This window comes from Anguilla anguilla, chromosome 12 (genome assembly GCF_013347855.1).
Source record: "Anguilla anguilla isolate fAngAng1 chromosome 12, fAngAng1.pri, whole genome shotgun sequence".
Taxonomy (NCBI): Eukaryota; Metazoa; Chordata; class Actinopteri; order Anguilliformes; family Anguillidae; genus Anguilla; species Anguilla anguilla.
In genome coordinates this window covers 40,022,822-40,041,510 of record NC_049212.1, presented here as the reverse complement: position 1 = coordinate 40,041,510, position 18,689 = coordinate 40,022,822, and the positions used below count along the sequence as shown (strand labels likewise).

General features: G+C 47.4%; 1 protein-coding gene across 1 annotated transcript; it reads left to right on the top strand.

Annotated features, from left to right (window-relative positions):
- Positions 1-1,609: 1,609 nt before the first annotated feature.
- On the top strand, positions 1,610-16,961 carry LOC118209178. Its single transcript, XM_035384338.1, has 3 exons — positions 1,610-2,829; positions 5,632-5,974; positions 16,915-16,961. Exons 1-3 carry the CDS (start codon positions 1,801-1,803, stop codon positions 16,959-16,961), a joined length of 1,419 nt encoding a protein of 472 aa, XP_035240229.1. The 5' UTR covers positions 1,610-1,800.
- Positions 16,962-18,689: the final 1,728 nt, after the last annotated feature.

Below are 18,689 nucleotides of genomic sequence, written 5' to 3'. Positions count from 1 at the left end.
GGTGCCATATGGCTGCCGTGCATCACCCAGGTGGGTGCTACACACTGGTGGTGGGTGAGGTGACTTCTCCCTCATCACTGTAAAATACTTTGAGCATCTGGAATAGTGCAAAAGAAATGCAATGTTTCATTCATTCATTCATTCAGCCATGTGAAAACAATCTGGGTTAGAGAGCTTGTTAAATGCCAGAATGTAGCATCTGATGAAACGTGTGTGGTCAGGGTTCAGTACCAGGCCATGGGAGAAGTCACTGCGTGGAGATCCACTGCTTCACCTGGACCAGACAGCTGGCAGCACTGATTTAACGGACTTTTACTAAGAGATGAAGGTCAAAGAGGAGTGCCTGTCCAGTTTTGTTTTCTGCTGCTCCAGAGATGTGAGAGGTCCGGTTCACACACACACACACACACACACACACACACGCAGACACACACACACACACACACACAAAGTTATGGCCCGTGTCACTTCCTTTGAGGAAAAAAATAAAATAAAATGAATGCCCGCCATCCGTCAGCGCTGAGCTGTCAGTCAGCACGCAGACGTCCGTAAACCCCCCCTTTCACCGGGGGATTTATTGCGTTATTTAAATACACTCCACTTCCTTTTCTCCACTTAATTCCTCATTTCACCTTCAGCTAGCTTGCTCTGCTGAATGAAAAGCGGCCCGCCCGCTCGGCCGACGCCCGTTCCTCCTCACGCAGAAAGGAGCGCGCCTGTTCCTCCTCACGCGGAAAGGAGCGCGCTCGCGTATAACCAGCAGGGGTTGCCAGGTTCACGTGGGGAGGAGTGTGTGTCCGTTTGCTGTGTAAGAGGAGAAAGGAAATAATGCTGCTTGTTGTGACTCCACGGCGCTTTCCAAAACAAAAACAAAAAAAAAAACCCTTTTCCTGGTCCAGAATGGTTAACCCCCCCCCCCCCCCCCCGGTGTCTGGGTCAAGACCCCTCCGCCCCCTCCCAAAAAAAAAAAGAACTGCCTTCCTACATTTCTGCCCCCTGGACTTTCCACCTCTGCATAAAACAAAATGCTGGCAAAACAATGGTGGGAACCGTTCTACCAAACATGGGTGAAATTCCCACTGGAATTAGAAGGCAGGGCCGTTGAAGAATAAAGCGTTTTGGAGACAAGGCTGGACACAGGAGCTCAATACCACTGAGCCAAAGGCCTCTGGCGCCAGCTCCGTTCACAGTGCCCTGGACGTCCGGCAGACGGAGAGACGCTTTCAGTGACGCGCGACGCGAACTCGTCCAGCGGAGCTCTCCGGAGCCCGCAGCGCCGCTCTTATGACCTCGGCACGGTAGAACACTCGAGTACAGAAGAGCCTGGAAGGTACGGAGCTCAGCTGTGAACAGCACAGGCAGGTGTGGTAGGGTGGGCGTGGTTTTGCGTTGGCTGCCGAGAGAGAGGGGGCGGGGCGGCTCTCGGAACTCTGCGCCACAGCTGTTGGGGTTTATTAATCAGCACGGAGGGTTAATTGTGTAATTGATTGACAATGTGCTGATTACCTCGACAGTGAGCCTGGACGTTTAAAACCTGCTCGACAGAGAGAGAAGCGGGTGAACGGGAGAAGGAAGGAGAGCTGACGGGCTGTCAGCAGCGAAGTGAGAAACAAACCCTTGGTTATTGTGTATTGTAACCAGAAAGCCGCGTGGCGGCCGAAAATAAAAACAAGACGCAGTCGCGTCCGGAAAGAATTAACGTGTCTGTCTCCTCTCTCAAACGAGCGGTAGCACTCGACTTGCTACAGTGGTGGCCCGTGCGGGGGGTGGCAGAAAGAGAGAGAGAGAGAGAAGGTCAAAATGGACCCAAACCGGAGCGAGGCGGCGCAGCCTCTCGTAGCGCTGGCGCGGATGCTGGAGGGGATGGCCCAAATGCAGGAGAGGCAGGCGGCCGTACACGCAGAGCAGATGGAGGCTCTGCGTGCACAAGCCTCCCTCCAGACCCAGGCGCTGCGACAGCTGGCTGCCGCCGGGGAAACCAGCTCCCGGGACCCGCCGTCCCGATCCCCTCTCCGGATCCACATACCCAAGATGACAGCCGATGATGACATCCAGGCATTTGTGGAGAGTTTTGAGGTGGCAGCGGAGGCGTGCCAGTGGCCCCACGAGGAGTGGGTTGTACACCTCCTGCCCCTTTTAACTGGGGAAGCCCAACAGGCGGCGCATGGTCTGCCGCCCGGAGCCCGGGCGGATTACAAGACGGTGAAGAGGGCGATACTGGACCGACTGGGCTGCAGCCCGGAGGATTATCGGCGCCGGTTCCGGACGGCGAAACTGGGGGCGGAGGACCGTCCCTTCGCATACGCCCAAAGGCTAACCCACATGGCCCGGCGTTGGCTACAACCGGAGATCCGGTCCGCGGGGGGCGTAGTGGAGCAGGTCGTACTGGAACAGTTCCTGGAAGGGTTGCCGGAGGGAACGGCGAATTGGGTGCGCTGCCATCGCCCGACCAACTTAGAGGGGGCGGTTACCCTGGCGGAAGACCACCTCGTGCTATACCCCAGCGTCCAGCAGCAAGCACGGCCGGAACCGGCGCCCAGGAGGAGACCCCCTCCTCGTACTGGCCCCTCCCCTGTCCCCAGGGCTCTGCCCCCTCCCTTTCCTCAAACTAATCCCCCCTTTTTTCCAATTCCCTCTCCAGGTCCAGGCTCAGTGGCGGGGGGCTCCGGCTCGCAGAGGGCGCCTCAGACGCTCGGACCGGGGTGTTGGCGGTGCGGGCAGCTGGGTCACCTGCGCCGCGATTGTCCACTTATGGAAGTGGGGCAGGTGGTCCGGGTGGTCGGGCCGCCCACTTCCGCTCCCGATCAGGAGGGAGCGTACTGCATCCCGGTAAGGGTGCAAGGGAGTGAACACCGGGCGCTGTTGGATTCGGGGGCTATGCAGTCCCTGATCCAGCAAAACCTGGTTCGAACCGAGGCATTGGTAAAGGCACCCTGGGTTTCCATTCGGTGTGTGCATGGAGATGTGCACAAGTATCCGGTAGTACCCGTGGAAATTTGTTACCAGGGAAAAACGCATATTGTGAAGGCTGCGGTTAGCTCCTGGCTTGCGCATCCCCTAATCTTGGGTACTGATTGGGCGGGGTTTAGGGAGATTTCTAGAAACATGCTGGGGTTGCGATCACGACCGATAGGGAAGTGTGACGTGTGTGCTGTTGACGGTGGTGACGCAGGGCCGTCCGACACGGCCGGGGCGGGGAGGGACCCAGGCGAGCCTCTGGTTGAGACTCCCCGGGGTCCTGTATTCCAACCCGCGGAGGATTTCCCACTCGAGCAGTCTCGGGACGACACCTTACGCTTTGCCTATGACCAAGTGATGCGGATTGATGGTCAGCAGGTGCGCCCCGATGCAGTACTCTCTCACCCTTATTTTTCTATTATTAGGGACAGGTTGTATCGAGTGTGTCGTGACGCTCAGACCGGTGAAGAAACGACCCAGTTGTTGGTACCCAGAAACCGCCGGGAAATGGTTTTCCAGGCGGCTCATTACAACCCCATGGCGGGACACTTAGGGTATGATAAGTCACTACACCGAATAATGGCTCGGTTTTACTGGCCGGGCATTTGGGCGGACGTACGTCGGTGGTGTGCGTCCTGTCCCGAATGTCAATTAGTGAACCCCCCGGCCACCCCAAAAGCGCCTTTGCGCCCACTACCCTTAATAGAGGTTCCCTTTGACCGAATTGCTATGGACCTCATCGGGCCATTTGAACGGAGCACCCAGGGATACCGTTTCGTGTTGGTCTTGGTGGATTATGCGACCCGGTATCCCGAAGCAGTGCCGTTGCGCAATATTTCAGCTAAGAGTGTTGCACAAGCTCTGTTTCAAATTATCTCCAGGGTCGGAATCCCGAAAGAGATTCTGACTGATCAGGGCACTTCGTTTATGTCACGTACACTAAATGAGCTATACGGATTACTGGGCGTCCGCTCTATTAGAACCAGTGTATACCATCCCCAAACAGATGGGCTTGTGGAGCGGTTTAATAGAACTCTGAAGTCCATGATTCGAAAGTTCATTCACGACGATAGCCGAAATTGGGATAAGTGGTTAGTCCCTCTATTATTTGCAGTGCGGGAGGTTCCCCAGGCCTCCACGGGATTTTCTCCCTTTGAACTGTTATTCGGTAGAAAACCTCGGGGAATATTGGACCTAGTTAAAGAAAGCTGGGAGGACGGTCCAAGCCCCAGCAAAAATGAGTTACAATACGTTATGGACCTGCGAGCAAAACTCCATACACTGGGTCGGTTGTCACGGGAGAATTTGCTCGAGGCTCAGGAACGTCAGCAGAGGCACTACAATAGAGGGACGAAACTACGACAATTCTCGCCGGGAGATAAAGTCCTGGTATTACTTCCAACCTCCAGTACAAAATTACTCGCCAAGTGGCAAGGGCCCTTCGTGGTCACACGACGAGTTGGGGAGGTTGACTATGAGGTGGAGCGTGCTGATAGAGAGGGAGCGAAACAGATTTATCACCTCAATTTATTAAAAGCCTGGAAAGAGGTGGTGGCTGTTTCTCTGGTAACGGTGGATCAGGAGAGGGACGAGCTGGGGCCGGAGGTAGTAAATTCAATCAATCAGACCCCACCCCTTTCAGATAGCCACCTCTCGCCAAGTCAGAGAGCAGACCTTGCCATGTTGCAAAAACGGTTTGCGGATGTGTTTTCTCCCCTACCAGGACGCACGAACCTCATACACCACCATATCGACACCCCCCCGGGAGTAACGGTACGTTCCCGCCCCTATAGACTGCCGGAGCACAAAAAGAAATTGGTGCAGGCAGAAATAAAGGCCATGCTGGAGTTGGGTGTAATAGAGGAGTCCCACAGTGCCTGGAATAGCCCCATCGTGCTGGTAAGTAAGCCGGATGGTTCTATTCGGTTCTGTGTGGATTATAGGAAAGTGAATGCTGTGTCACATTTTGATGCCTATCCTATGCCTAGGGTCGACGAACTCCTGGATCGGCTGGGCACGGCTCGTTTTTTCTCGACACTGGATCTGACTAAGGGCTATTGGCAGATTCCCTTGTCTGCAAAGTCCAAAGAGAAATCGGCTTTCTCCGCTCCGGACGGTTTGTACCAATTCCGAACACTTCCGTTTGGGTTATTCGGGGCCCCAGCCACCTTCCAGCGCCTGATGGATCGGCTGCTGCGTCCGCATGCTGCGTATGCTGCTGCCTATCTGGATGATGTTATCATCCACAGTAGCAGCTGGGCACAGCATATGCGGCATGTGGGGGCGGTGCTCGAGTCCTTGAGGCAGGCGGGGCTCACGGCTAACCCAAAGAAGTGTGCGATTGGCCGAGCGGAGGTACGGTATTTGGGGTACCACTTGGGAAGTGGACAGGTGCGACCTCTGGTGGATAAAACCGCGGCAATTGCGACCTGTCCACGACCCAAGACGAAAAAAGAGGTAAGGAGGTTCTTGGGGTTGGCCGGCTACTATAGGCGGTTTATTCCGGCGTTTTCACAGCTGACCAGCCCCTTGACTGATTTAACTCGCAAAGGTGCCTCAGATCCGGTCCAGTGGACGGAGCCGTGCCAGCGAGCGTTTGAGAGGGTAAAGGAAGCCCTCTGCGGGGAGCCGCTCTTGTTCACCCCTAATTTCTCTCTTCCTTTTATCCTGCAGACCGACGCATCGGACAGAGGGCTGGGGGCTGTTTTGACCCAGCAGGTGGAGGGAGTCGACCGCCCGGTGCTGTACCTCAGCCGTAAACTATCCCAGCGGGAGGCGAGGTACAGCACGGTAGAAAAGGAGTGCCTCGCCATCCGGTGGGCGGTCGGGTCCCTGCGCTACTACCTGCTGGGTCGCCCATTCACCCTCTGTTCGGACCACGCTCCCCTCCAATGGCTCCACCGCATGAAGGATACCAACCCGCGAATCACCCGGTGGTATCTGGCTCTACAGCCCTTTAATTTTAAGGTGGTTCATAGGCCGGGGGCGCAGATGGTGGTGGCGGACTTCCTCTCTCGCCCCGAAGGGGGTGGGGGGGGGGGGGGGGGGGGGGGTCGGTCATCGGCCGGATAGCTCCCCGGCCTAAGTCGGGCGGTGGGGGTATGTGGTAGGGTGGGCGTGGTTTTGCGTTGGCTGCAGAGAGAGAGGGGGCGGGGCGGCTCTCGGAACTCTGCGCCACAGCTGTTGGGGTTTATTAATCAGCACGGAGGGTTAATTGTGTAATTGATTGACAATGTGCTGATTACCTCGACAGTGAGCCTGGACGTTTAAAACCTGCTCGACAGAGAGAGAAGCGGGTGAACGGGAGAAGGAAGGAGAGCTGACGGGCTGTCAGCAGCGAAGTGAGAAACAAACCCTTGGTTATTGTGTATTGTAACCAGAAAGCCGCGTGGCGGCCGAAAATAAAAACAAGACGCAGTCGCGTCCGGAAAGAATTAACGTGTCTGTCTCCTCTCTCAAACGAGCGGTAGCACTCGACTTGCTACAGCAGGATATGAGCAGCACAGGCAGGATATGAGCACAGGCAGGATATGAGCAGCACAGGCAGGATATGAGCACAGGCAGGATATGAGCACAGGCAGGATATGAGCAGCACAGGCAGGATATGAGCACAGGCAGGATATGAGCCTGGAAGGTACAGAGCTCGGCTGTGAACAGCACAGGCAGGATATGAGCAGCACAGGCAGGATATGAGCCTGGAGGCTGCGCACGGACTCACATCAACGATTATTTATCTAGAGAGACGCAAGTCCCTTTATCTAGAAAAACAAGACACCCTTTCCGTTGGTAAAACATTCAATATGTGACGAATATGGGCACTATACCTCAGGAAAACAATGTGAGAACTGTTTTATTTCAGGGTGCATTTTGATGCTACAGCACACAGAGAGGGTAAATTTAACCTCACATAATGTGTAATAATTAGCCTAATGTTTCTGCCAAACATGCTTTTTAGTCTATATTTTGGGAGAAATGTGCTGTGTATCTCTATGCGGTATACAGTTACTCTTGTTGAATGTGTGACAAGGTAATTGGCTGTAATTAACTGCTGAGAAATCAGTCATGATGAGCTTGGAGCAGCTGAGCAAATATAAAATATAAACAAAAAATGAAATGCTCATATCTGAAAGGTTTTAATAATAAATAAATAAAGCCAGTGAATTTACTCAGCTGTGCACAGGTCAGTGCCCATATTGAAAAAGCATCTTACAGTGGGACTATTTGTCCATGATCAGATTTCCACTGCCGTTTCCTTCACCTTTTCCATTATGAGCTAAAAGCAAAACTGACCCTGGGTCAGCCCTCAAACACAGAAGAATTGGCACAAGTCTGACTACCAATGCTCCTCCTAACAATACCAATACATTCCGCACACACGCTAATACACACACACACACACTCACACTAACATAGACACACACACGCACACACTCACATAGACACACACACACACACACTTACACGCACACACACACACTCACACAGACACACACACACACACTTACACACACACACGCACACACACACACAGTGATTGCTGCAGAGACAGATGATGATGCTGAAGCAAGTTAATCCCCTTTTAATATATCAGCTGTCTGTCTCTTCACAGCGTCCATTTGAAGAAGTAATCATTTTGGGCTTGGAGGATTTAAAAAAATATATATATATTTTAAGTACCAATCTCGTGTGTGGCATATGGCAATGTCCTTTGAAATATGATGAGAATAAGCCTTTTACAGGTTCAACAAGCGCATTAAAAAGTGTTGTCCCCATTTAGAGCTGTTTATTTTCCTCTCCCTGAGTTACAGTTTTCTCCCCAAGCTGTGTGAAGGTCGCACCCTGCGTTCTGTTGTTTAACCAGTGGAGGATAAAACTAGCATGCTTTCACACCAGCGCATCATTAATTTAAGAGCAGTGAGTCATGTAATTTATGAGGCGCATTAAGAAAGTGGCCAGTCTAAATACGGAAGCTTAATCACATCCCAAATCTGGTGCAAACACGGATAAAAAGCCGTTGACCAATGAAATGACAATAAAGAGGAATTACACCTCTTCCTGGTGGTCTAACTTTACACATTCAGCAAGAGCGACTGTAAAGAAACACAGCACATTTCAACTAAATACACACAGCAAAACACGTTTGGATGATATGTATATGCTGTTATCTGTATAAGGTGCAAGTATCTGAAGTAAATTTTACGTTTCTGTGTACACTGTAGTATATAAAATGTAATCCTGTAGGACTGAATAAAGGCCTGGGTGACCCTGAACAAAATTAGGATTATTTTTGTTGCATAATAAACCTAAATGAAAAACTGTTTAAGACGTTTAATTCAGGACAGATTTTTGAGTTGACGCACCGAATTCACACATACGCTCCAGCACCCCCCCACGACCCTGCCCAGGATAAGCGGGTATAGATAATGAATGGGTGATTGAAATAGGGTTGGGTAATTTGAGGAATCTTTAATAATTCAAATTGCTAAGTCATTTACACAAACTTTCAGAGAATGGCAGATGCAAATCCGTTGTTCATCGTGCATTCATCTGGCTGTTGTATTTATACTGGCAGCCAACGGATTTAGCCACTGTGCTAAACTTTGTAGCTCCGGCATTGGAAAATCAAAATTGAGTCCACACAGCTGCACGTTTCCAATGGACAACAGGTCGGCACTGTCTCAAATGGATGAGCAGTGTGTTAAGACACAGGATCTGGACAAACGCAACGGATACAATGATGAAACATATGGGTTGGTGTCAGAGGCCCAATGGCATCCATCTCGCTGAGACGTTGATGCATCGGGCTGACCCCATAAGTCTGCTGTAATGACATTTTCTTCTGCGGCCCGTTATATTCCGTGTCATATCGGAGCACAATATGAGCAGTCGCATGTCATTTTTCTTTCCTTGAGCTGGGAGAAAGCAACGTGTCTTCAGCTTTATACATGTGCATTATGTGCAAATTTAGATTTCACAACAAGCGATTTTATTCATTTACTTTTACATTTATATTTCATACTGTATGTAATGCCCAAATACTAGACATATAACATTTTTAATATCAAAATCCATATATTCATCCCCCCCCCCCCCCCCCCCCCCCGTAGGGGATATGAGTCTCTGGTCTTAATATCAACAACCATATATTCGACTATGCTGGAACCTACACTACACGGAGCATTCAGATAACATAAAATAAAATAAAATAAATAAAAGTTTTGAAAATATTTTCACTGAAACGTTTTTTCTGCCACATCTCAGGAGGACAGATGAAAGCAGGTAAGTGGAATCTGGAGAGAATACCCCGAACATCTCAAAAACAGAAACGGCGAAATTTAACTTCAGCAGTCAAAGGAGAAAAGGAGAGCACATGAACAAAAGAAAGCAATGGAAGCTGAGTTTCCCTGACAAAAAGAAAAAAGAAAAAAAAACTGGGTAGTTAATACAGTTAATATAAAATGATTTTACATCATTGCTGGGATAGGCTTCAGCTACACCACCACCCCAGGATAAGTGGGTATAGATGATGAATGATGGATGGATGGATGAATGGATTTCACATCATTTCTAAGATTGTTTAAGCAGACAAAGTTGTAGTAGCAATGGGACTTTCAGGTGGAAACAAAAACAAAAAAAAACAGACAGACAGGGAATTTCATTATCCATAAACTGCAGTTTAAGCCACATTAGCGTGCAGTTCTAAATTCCTGGCACTGATCAGGTGGTCTCACGCACAGGGGAATCCAGAGTAACAGTAAGCTCCTGTCACCTGGTCTCATCTCAACAGTTTGTAACCATGACGATTAATACTAATTATCTGAGATTAGTAGCCTACTTCTTCATTTCTGAAGCGAGAGAGAAACAAAGAGAGCGCACTCTTTCATGCCGAAACACAGCAATCACAAAACAGAACACCTGAATGTAGCACTGCAATGCCTGACAGTTACACACATCTGTGTGTGTGTGTGTCACACACAAAACAATCACAAAATTAACACAAAATATTACACACACACAGGCACACAAAGGAATCACACACACACACACACATGTGCATTTGTGTATGTTTGTATGCTTGTATTGCATGCGTGTGTGATTTTTTTGTGTGCCTATGCGGTAAACAGGGGGAATTCCAACCGCATGTCCCTGCTATGCTACAATTAACAGTAATTTTACTTTACAGAATCATAATAGCAGAATGTGTACGAACAGGTCCATATCCGATAAAGCCTGAAGAGTTATACAAGAGCACCTCAGCAGGCTCAAATCACTCATTTCCTTGCTGAACTTTCCAGCACACCCTGCGGTATTAGCTTGTCGACTTTTGTAATAGATTCATATTCAATCGAGATAGCAGAACTTGTATTTAATACTCAATTTATTACTCATGTAAGCATGGCTTCTGGAGATAGATAAATAAATAAATAATATGCACGCTCACACACACAGAGACACACAAATGCACACACTAACACACGCACACACACATGCAAAGCTTGCGTTGTCTGTTGATGTTCAGACATTTATTCTTTCTTTCTTCTTTAAAAAATAAAATGAAATAAAATAAAACATTTCCACATCCGGCTGAGGAGGGCACTGCAGTGTCACCGTGGGAGAGTTCAGCTGCAGGTGAACACTCACTTCCCACAAACCCCCCCAAAAACGCATCCTCCCCCTCCCACCGAAGAGCCGCTTTTATAGGAATCCAATGAGCGGTAATGCCACATTTACACGACTAATTCGCTCGGCCCTTCTCGCTGTTCGCCCATTTTATGGCTTTTCATTTTGGTCCCATGTTATCACAGTGATTTTCAATTGGATCAGACATGCTTTGGGTACGCTCGGAATAGCTATTGATCTCAGATAAGAGCAAGGGGCCAAGGCAGAGAAAGAAAGTGTAGAACGACTGGGGCATAAGCGACAGAATCAACGCAGCGATGCAGGTCACTATGGAAATGACAATCACACACTACTCTGGATGATGCCACATTGCATTACATTACATTACAGGCACTTAGCAGACACTCTTATCCACAGCGACTTCACATTGCATCCATTTATACAGCTGGATATACACTGAAGCAATGCATGTTAAGTATCTATCTTGCTCCTACCCGGGAATTGAACCTGTGACCTTTAGGTTACAAGACCAGTTCTGTACCCATTACGCTACACTGCCACCCAATAGCCCCCTGTACAGAGATACAGAACCCCCTGAAATTAGAACAACAGTAAGTGGTGGACAGCTCATTAAGCTAATACAAAACACGCAGCCTGGACTCCGTGGTTATCGTTGACTCATAATTCAGCGTTTAATTTGTTTTCCCTTTGTGATCACAGCTTGGGATGAAGCTGATTAATGAACTCGCCAAACTCTGTTAAGAAAACAAAAACAAAACGAAAAAAAACAAAAAAACGAAACCTCATCAGCATCTAACTACGAGTCAAAAGTCCGGGACAAAGATTCATTGAATCTAGGCCACAATATTATGCCCATCGACACTATAGTACGCTGTAGTGCACAGAAATAAATCTCCCAAGGTTTTCATTTGCAAATATGGACAAATTATAGATCCACAAGGTCTTTAGTCCTAACCAGCATCATCAGAGCCCGGCTGCTAATTCCATCTGGCGCACACAATGCACCACAGTCTTGGAACAAATTACAAAAGAAGCTGAAATCATATTAGTTTCATATCTATGGCTGATTTCATATGCTGCACACACAGTATTGTAACTGAAACTTGCAAATGTATTATGTGACGTTGCTACTGCACTCAAATTCCTTTTGTAATTTTTATTTTTATTTTTTTAAACGGTATGTTTTATAAGTTATGTGTACCGTATAGTTTTATACTGATGCTGCGTTGGCCGCTACCTCAGTCAGGTCAGCTCTCTTGAAATAGGGATTCTGGATCTGAATGAGATTTCCTGGTTAAATAAAGGTTAATAATAATAATAATAATAATAATAATAATAAATGAAGGAAGTGAAGCGTGCGAGGACGGGTGAAATAACCATGCACAATACCGCTCGAGAATTAGCCGCTTGTAATGCCCCACATTTCCAACCGATTGTTCGCCGCACTGCGGAATGCCTCGGTGATTTCCCCTTTGGGGTTTTCCCCGCATTGTGATGAGGGGGAGCGCTCATACCTGGTCCCGCCGTGCCCAAACCTCAATGCTTTCCCCTTAGGGGGTTTTCCCTGCATTGTGATGAGGGAGCGCTCATACCTGGTCCCGCCGTGCCCAAACCTCAGTGATTTCCCCTTTGGGGTTTTCCCTGCATTGTGATAAGGGGGAGCGCTCATGCCTTGTCTCGTAGAGCCCAACCCTGGGGGATGTAATGGGGGCTGGCTGGTTCACTTCTGAAATTGGATTCCTGTTGGAGAACTTAATCCCCGTCAATTCCATCTGTGAGGAGGAGAGGAGGTGTGCTCGAGGTCTGGAGGCGGTCAGCCGCGTTCGTTCCCTGGTAATCTCGTCGGGGGAAGAAAAAAAAATAAACCCACCTTTCTTTACTGCCTGCTTTAATGAGAAAGAGCCCTCCAATGGGGGCGAGGATCATTCTGGGAGTGTGAGGAGACTGCTTATGCGCGGCACGGTGGTGCAGTGGATAGCGCTGCCGGTACACAGGAAGAAGGTCCCGGGTTCGAATCCGGCCTGGGCCTTTCTGTGTGGAGTTAACACGTTCTCCCCGTGTCCACGTGGGTTTCCTCCGGGTACTCCGGTTTCCTCCCACAGTCCAAAAACATGCTGTTTAAGCTAATTGAAGACTCTAAATTGCCCATAGGCATGCGTGTATAATGCTATGTAAAAAGCTGTGTAAGTTGCTCTGGAAAAGAGTGTCTGCTAAATGCCTGTAATGTAATGAATGTGTGAGTGAATAGTATGTGGGCAACAGTGATGGACCAGCAACCCGGTCCAGGGTGTATTCCTGCCTCTCACCCCACGGGATGCTGGGATAGGCTCCAGGCACCCCCACCCAACCAACCCAGATATAATCAGTTTAGAAAATGGATGGATGGATGACCTGGCTGACAGTACCATCTACCGCGTTCTGAAAGAAGCTTTGCGGCGGCCATCTTTGAAACTAACATCTGTGGCTAAGAAACCGCATTTGTTTGATGAAAGCTTCTCCTGGGTAATGGGCATAATGGGTTACTGATACACTGCTGGGTTTTCATGGACGCTGCACTTCGCTGTAATTTGTAGTCTGCTCTTGCGATGCGGCCACCGGCGTGTCTACAATCTGGAATACCTTCTCTCCGGCTGCATCACTGAGCGATTCGGAATTTTACCCAGGAGACTTCAATGATTTTGGAATCTGACTGCAAAAATTCCTGGGATTTGTTAAGCTCCAGACTAGTGTTAAGAAGTTGGAACACAATGTTATACGGGGACAACTTCATGAACTTCATTGGTTGCGAACAAGACATCAAAACCTGAGTAAATATATATAGCAGCAGAAACCCATTAAATTCCAATTATTCGTTGGAATTAAAGGCCTGGATTTAATCAACATTTGTCCTTAACTTTGACTCACAATTAGATATATTTATTTATTATGTTTCTTCGCAAATATGTTGTTGAAATAAATGTGGTGCTCGCTAAATGTGAAAAATGGTGTTTGCGGGAATGAAAAAAAAAAAGACTAACAATTTCATTAATTTGTAAATTAAATTTAAGGCCAAATGTTGATTAAATTCAGGCTGTCTTTGTAGAGTAATGCCAGTGATCGATATGGTACATACGCTCTTTGCTAAGCGCAGAGTTTGACTTCCGAGTTGGAGAAAGAGCGACCCAGAGCAAAAGTCTTACCCAAGGAAATATGCTATATCTTTCATAGTTCAGGTACCCAGATAGCAAGCGACTCCGGGCTGGATCTGGGTCCATTCTGGCCCGAATCTGGGTCGATTCTGGGTCGATTCTGGCCCGAAGTCAGCACCACCAGGCCGGAATCCGTGCAGATGTAGCCCAGAGAAGCTTGATGTGTGGGTGCATTTTGATATTTACTGAAGCATAACATGCTAAGCACTTCGCTTAGTAAGAGAAGTGAATCCAACTGCAGTTCTAGCAGCCTCACCTCTGCCTGACAATCACGGGCACTCTATTGGGAAAGGGTCAGTTAAAGCTCGTGGCTAATAGCTAGTCTCCAAGTCCCTTTGTCAATTTGTCCTTTCGTTAATTACACCTCAGGTAAAAATGGTGAAATGGCTTGGGGAGTAATCATCTTAACACCAACTGGAGTCCACTTCTGTTCAGTAGTTCCATGGTCCTGTGGTTTTAAGATCAGGTTTTTTTTTTAGTTCTTTTTTTTTTTTTACTTCCAGTGTGTCTCGTTTCCTCAGTACCATTTTTTGCAGATGAGTCATGGGAATTATAAGAAACTTTTTCTCAGCGAGCGGGGAACGCTCGGCCTCCTAAGGGGGGGAAAACGATTCCTAACTTTGGACTTGAGTCTGGGAGTCCCAGGAGGCCGCCCCGAGCCAGGTGCTAAATTTGACAGCAGCCCTCGTTTGCCTGATGGAAGATCCAGTAATATTTAAGAGGCTTATTTAATTATACTGAGCAACCGCAAGTCTGTGTGAAACGAAGCAATGGAAGGAAAAATATTAAGTTCTCTTTTAAAGACAAAAGTAAAGCAAAGGGCCAGTTATTCCCTGACTGATGCCGAATATCACACAGACTAATAATAATAATAATAATAATAATAATAATAATAATAATATATTCAGTTCAACTCTCTTTATTCTAGTCCACATGGCATTTCAAATGTACTGTATCAGTGTAAAATGTACCCTCAGAGTAGTCAAATGGTTGGGTCGAAGTTAAAAGAAGTCTATTAAGGATTACAAAGTATAACACATGGGTCTTGTATGGCCAGAAGCATGTGCATGCTTTTAAAAGCTTGAAACTCCATTGGGTCAATGTTTCTCAATTAATACCTCAGGGGCGAAGTTGAGGGGGTGGCACAGGCAAAGCTTTCACGGGCACTAGTGGGTTCAGGGGTCCCCTAGAGGTAGGGTGTGTATGTGTGTGTGTGTTTGTGTGTGTGAGAGTGTGTGTGTGTTGGGGGTGATGGGGGCTCTCTCACTGTCACATATTTTTTTATCCCCCCGCACAAATCATTTTTAAATCCACCCTTGCCGTAACTGGCTCACACGACAACGGACCAGTTCGAATACTGTTCGAAAACTCAAAGGTGACGCACGATTGCTTTTCTCCCCCGGCTGTAAAACAGTACCGTACAAAAATGACTAATAAGTCACTGCTGTCATCGCATCAGCGAGGGAAGATGGCTTTTATCATTCTGACATGTTCATGCCGTTCTCGTCCAACTCAATTTTCTTGCCAATTATCCCACCCGCTACGTGAGAATCGACGCGAGGCAGGGGTTCCTGACCTCGACACGCTGCGGCCTACACCTCCGTGTCAGCCATTAATAACGTTAAAAAGAAGCAGCCTAACATTTATTACCAGCGCTGTACACACAGAATTATCACTCGCGGTCCGCTCAAAGGGGGGGATGTTTTTAAGCGCTAGCCAAACAGGGGATGTGTGAATTGGACACTCATTCATTCTGTGCACTTTATTAATCATAATGGGGGTGACCCCCCCCCCACCTGCTCAAACAGGCCATCGCTTTGATCCACAGATCCTGTAAATGTGTCAGGAGCACAAACATGTTTTTATAAAGTTTTTTTTTTTTTTTTGAAAGCCATAATGACTCATCACCACATAAAGAGAAGAGCCAACAGCCTACGGGCCAATACAAAAAGACCTGAAGCATCTGGTTATGAATGATATTTGTACATAATATAAATGATTCTGGAAATAATAATAATAATAATAATAATAATAAAAGCTTGATAAATAAAAAGGGAACTGAGAGAATGGAGAGGGGGGGTGTCTGTGGAAAGGGGCAAGGACATGGAGTTCAGAAAATCATTCGTCGTCCATCACTCATGTTTAAATACTCTGCACTGATTTATTTCATCATCCTCCAAATGGTGGTGGACAGACATCAAAGGATACACACACACACACACACACACAAAAATGATTCACGCTATTCAAGCAATATTGGTATTGGCAAGAGAGAGAACAAATATTAAAATGCAGAATGAGTTCTTGCTCAGGGAGAACAGAATAAAATACTCTGTCCCTCATAAAGGATATGCCTGATTATTCTGAATATCAATATCACTATTTAAATGAACATGACGCATGCATAGCTTTTATAGATGGCCAATTAAAGATGGAATGTGTCATTTGCAAATATATGCACATGTTTGTAAAACCGGTGAACACTACACTACAGTCCCTCAACACACGCTCGTATCCAGGGCGACTGCCGCGGAGAACTCGAGGGCGGAAGGCCGTTTCGGAATGTTCCGGGATGCAGGTGCGTACCTTGTTGGGAGCGCCGTTGGGAACGTCGGGAACGTCGCACGCGGTCCGGAGCGGCCAGGCTGGCTCAGGCTGGGCTCACGTTGGGTCGCGTTCCCGGCCTCCGCCCTTCCGCAAACACAGAAGCTCTGCTTTCCCAAGCTCCACCGCTGGCGCCCGAGACGCGTGTACACAAGGGGGACCGCTACTTCAGACTGACCACGGCAGAGTTCCTGGTTGCTCCCCTGCCTGTCAGTCACAGGGCGTTTGACCTCCCTCAGCCTTCGACCGCTGCCCAGGTGAACTCCACGCAACGCCATCTCCGCTCTAGAAAGCCCAGTAGAGCCTTCCTGAAATTTGAGCCGCGTGCTGTCGCAGTTACCACGTTACTCCCAGATACTCAACAGTCACCAAAAGAGAATGACTGAGTGCTTAAAACTCCCCCGTCCCCCCCCCCCCCCACCCCCAGCCCCCCCATCCTCCTCCCTGTTCTCCTGAACCCGTTGCCGAAGCGTTTCGCTGGCGGTGTGTCTGCTCACTCTGACGCCGCCACGCGCTTTGACAGGGATCGTGACGGCGGACGGGGAGATCGATGCGCAGTTTGGGAGCTGATGGATTTCTTTTTTTGGGGGGATGGGGGGGGGTAATGTTTCGGGGAGCAGAAATCCGCTATATGAACACCAGTGACATTCTCTCTCTCACAAACACATACACACACACACACTCACATGGGATAACATAGGATATAAATATATTCTTTTTTCTAAACACACTTGAAACTATCTAAGAACCATCAAGAATCAAACAAGTCACAAATGTATCTATTAATTTATTCATTTTATTTTTAGACGGTACACTTGTCCTCCAGAAGGAAGGTACTTCACGCGTAAGGATTAGGGAGACAAACGGACGGAACGAGAGCAGACGCGTACGCTAAGCTCCGCGCCGCGCTAATTACAAGAACAAACACGGGAACCGACATCGCCTGGATGATGAAGGGGATCACAGCAATGCATCGTTAGCACGCTTCACCTTTCAGAAATAAAAGGTGGTGAAGAAGCCGGTGCTCACATTTCCAAGTCGTTAAATATAACTCGCTACAGCGCTGTCACGGCAACGGCAATCCAAAAAAGAAACAAAACTAAACTAACTATTCAGAAGTACAGTCTGTGCCAAACAGTCAATAAGATAAATAAATTAATAAATGTATGACTCAATAAATAAATACATTCATAAAATGTATGCTTTCCTTTCATTTATAATAGTTATGTTAGGAAAGATTGCTTCTCCATTCTCATTTTGTTGCTATGACGATACAGGAAGAGTGGTTATAACTTCCTTCAGTAAGATTACAAAGAAACTGAAGTTCTTTTGAACTATGAGGCTGATGATTGATGATTTTTGAGTAATTCTGAATGTCCTTCTGTCCAATTATATTTGGTCATTTCAATTATACTCAAATGAATAAATTACTTTAACGTTTTTGATAAAGGACATCTTTGGAAAAAATATGGCACTCTGTATAACCTTTAAAAAAAAAAAATTCACAATGAATATAAGATCAAGGACGATGCCAGGCATTTTCTGTGTATCCCAGCATTCCCCCTGCTCTCCATTTCCCAGCATCCCCTCTAGACTGCATCTCCCAGCATCCCCTCTGGACTGCGTTTACATTTGATACAAAGATGGGGTGGAAAACAGATTCATTTAAACTCTGCAAACTGCCGCTGTCTGTGTACCAGCAGGCCGACCCTCGGCCTACAGTTACGGCAGCCCCCCCAGGCATCTCTTTCAGGATCATTTTCCCTTTGCTTAAATTCATCTTCTCTCTATTGACAGCAGTTCATTGGAATATATTTATGAAATCATAAAATGGTGTAAAATGATCAACAGGGTATGGTTGAGGTCTTTAAAATGAGTTGTATTAAATATTCTCCAGGTAGTGCTGGAGTATAGTTACCCACTCACGATGAAGAAGTTTGAGGTCTTTGGGCAGTAGCCTTCAAAATTGTTTTTTCTTTTTTTTTTTTAAAGTTCCTCAAGTTTGATACTTTTTTGAGGATAATTGCGCACAGTGAGTTCCAAACTTTCACCAAATGTTAAAAGAATGGAACCCCTCATTATTTCAAATAAGTTTAGACCGATTTATGTACCCGCAACGGGTAAAATGTCAGCAGAAATTATTCAGTTTTTAAATATTTTTGAACTAAATGCCCTTAACTTCACCCCCCAGGGAAATCAATGCCATTGCTCCCTACGAGGTCAGGGCCTTCAGCACATAGGGGTCATTGAACCCTAATAGTGTTTTGGGAGTTTTAGGTGCAGAACAGAGGTAATAAG

Coding starts and splice junctions, on each gene's coding strand:
- LOC118209178 (XM_035384338.1), top strand. CDS start 1,801: ATGGACCCAAACCGGAGCGAGGCGGCGCAGCCTCTCGTAGCGCTGGCG. Junction 2,830..5,631: donor AGGGAGCGTACTGCATCCCG/GTAAGGGTGCAA, acceptor TTTATCCTGCAG/ACCGACGCATCGGACAGAGG. Junction 5,975..16,914: donor GGTGGCGGACTTCCTCTCTC/GCCCCGAAGGGG, acceptor GCGCTTTGACAG/GGATCGTGACGGCGGACGGG.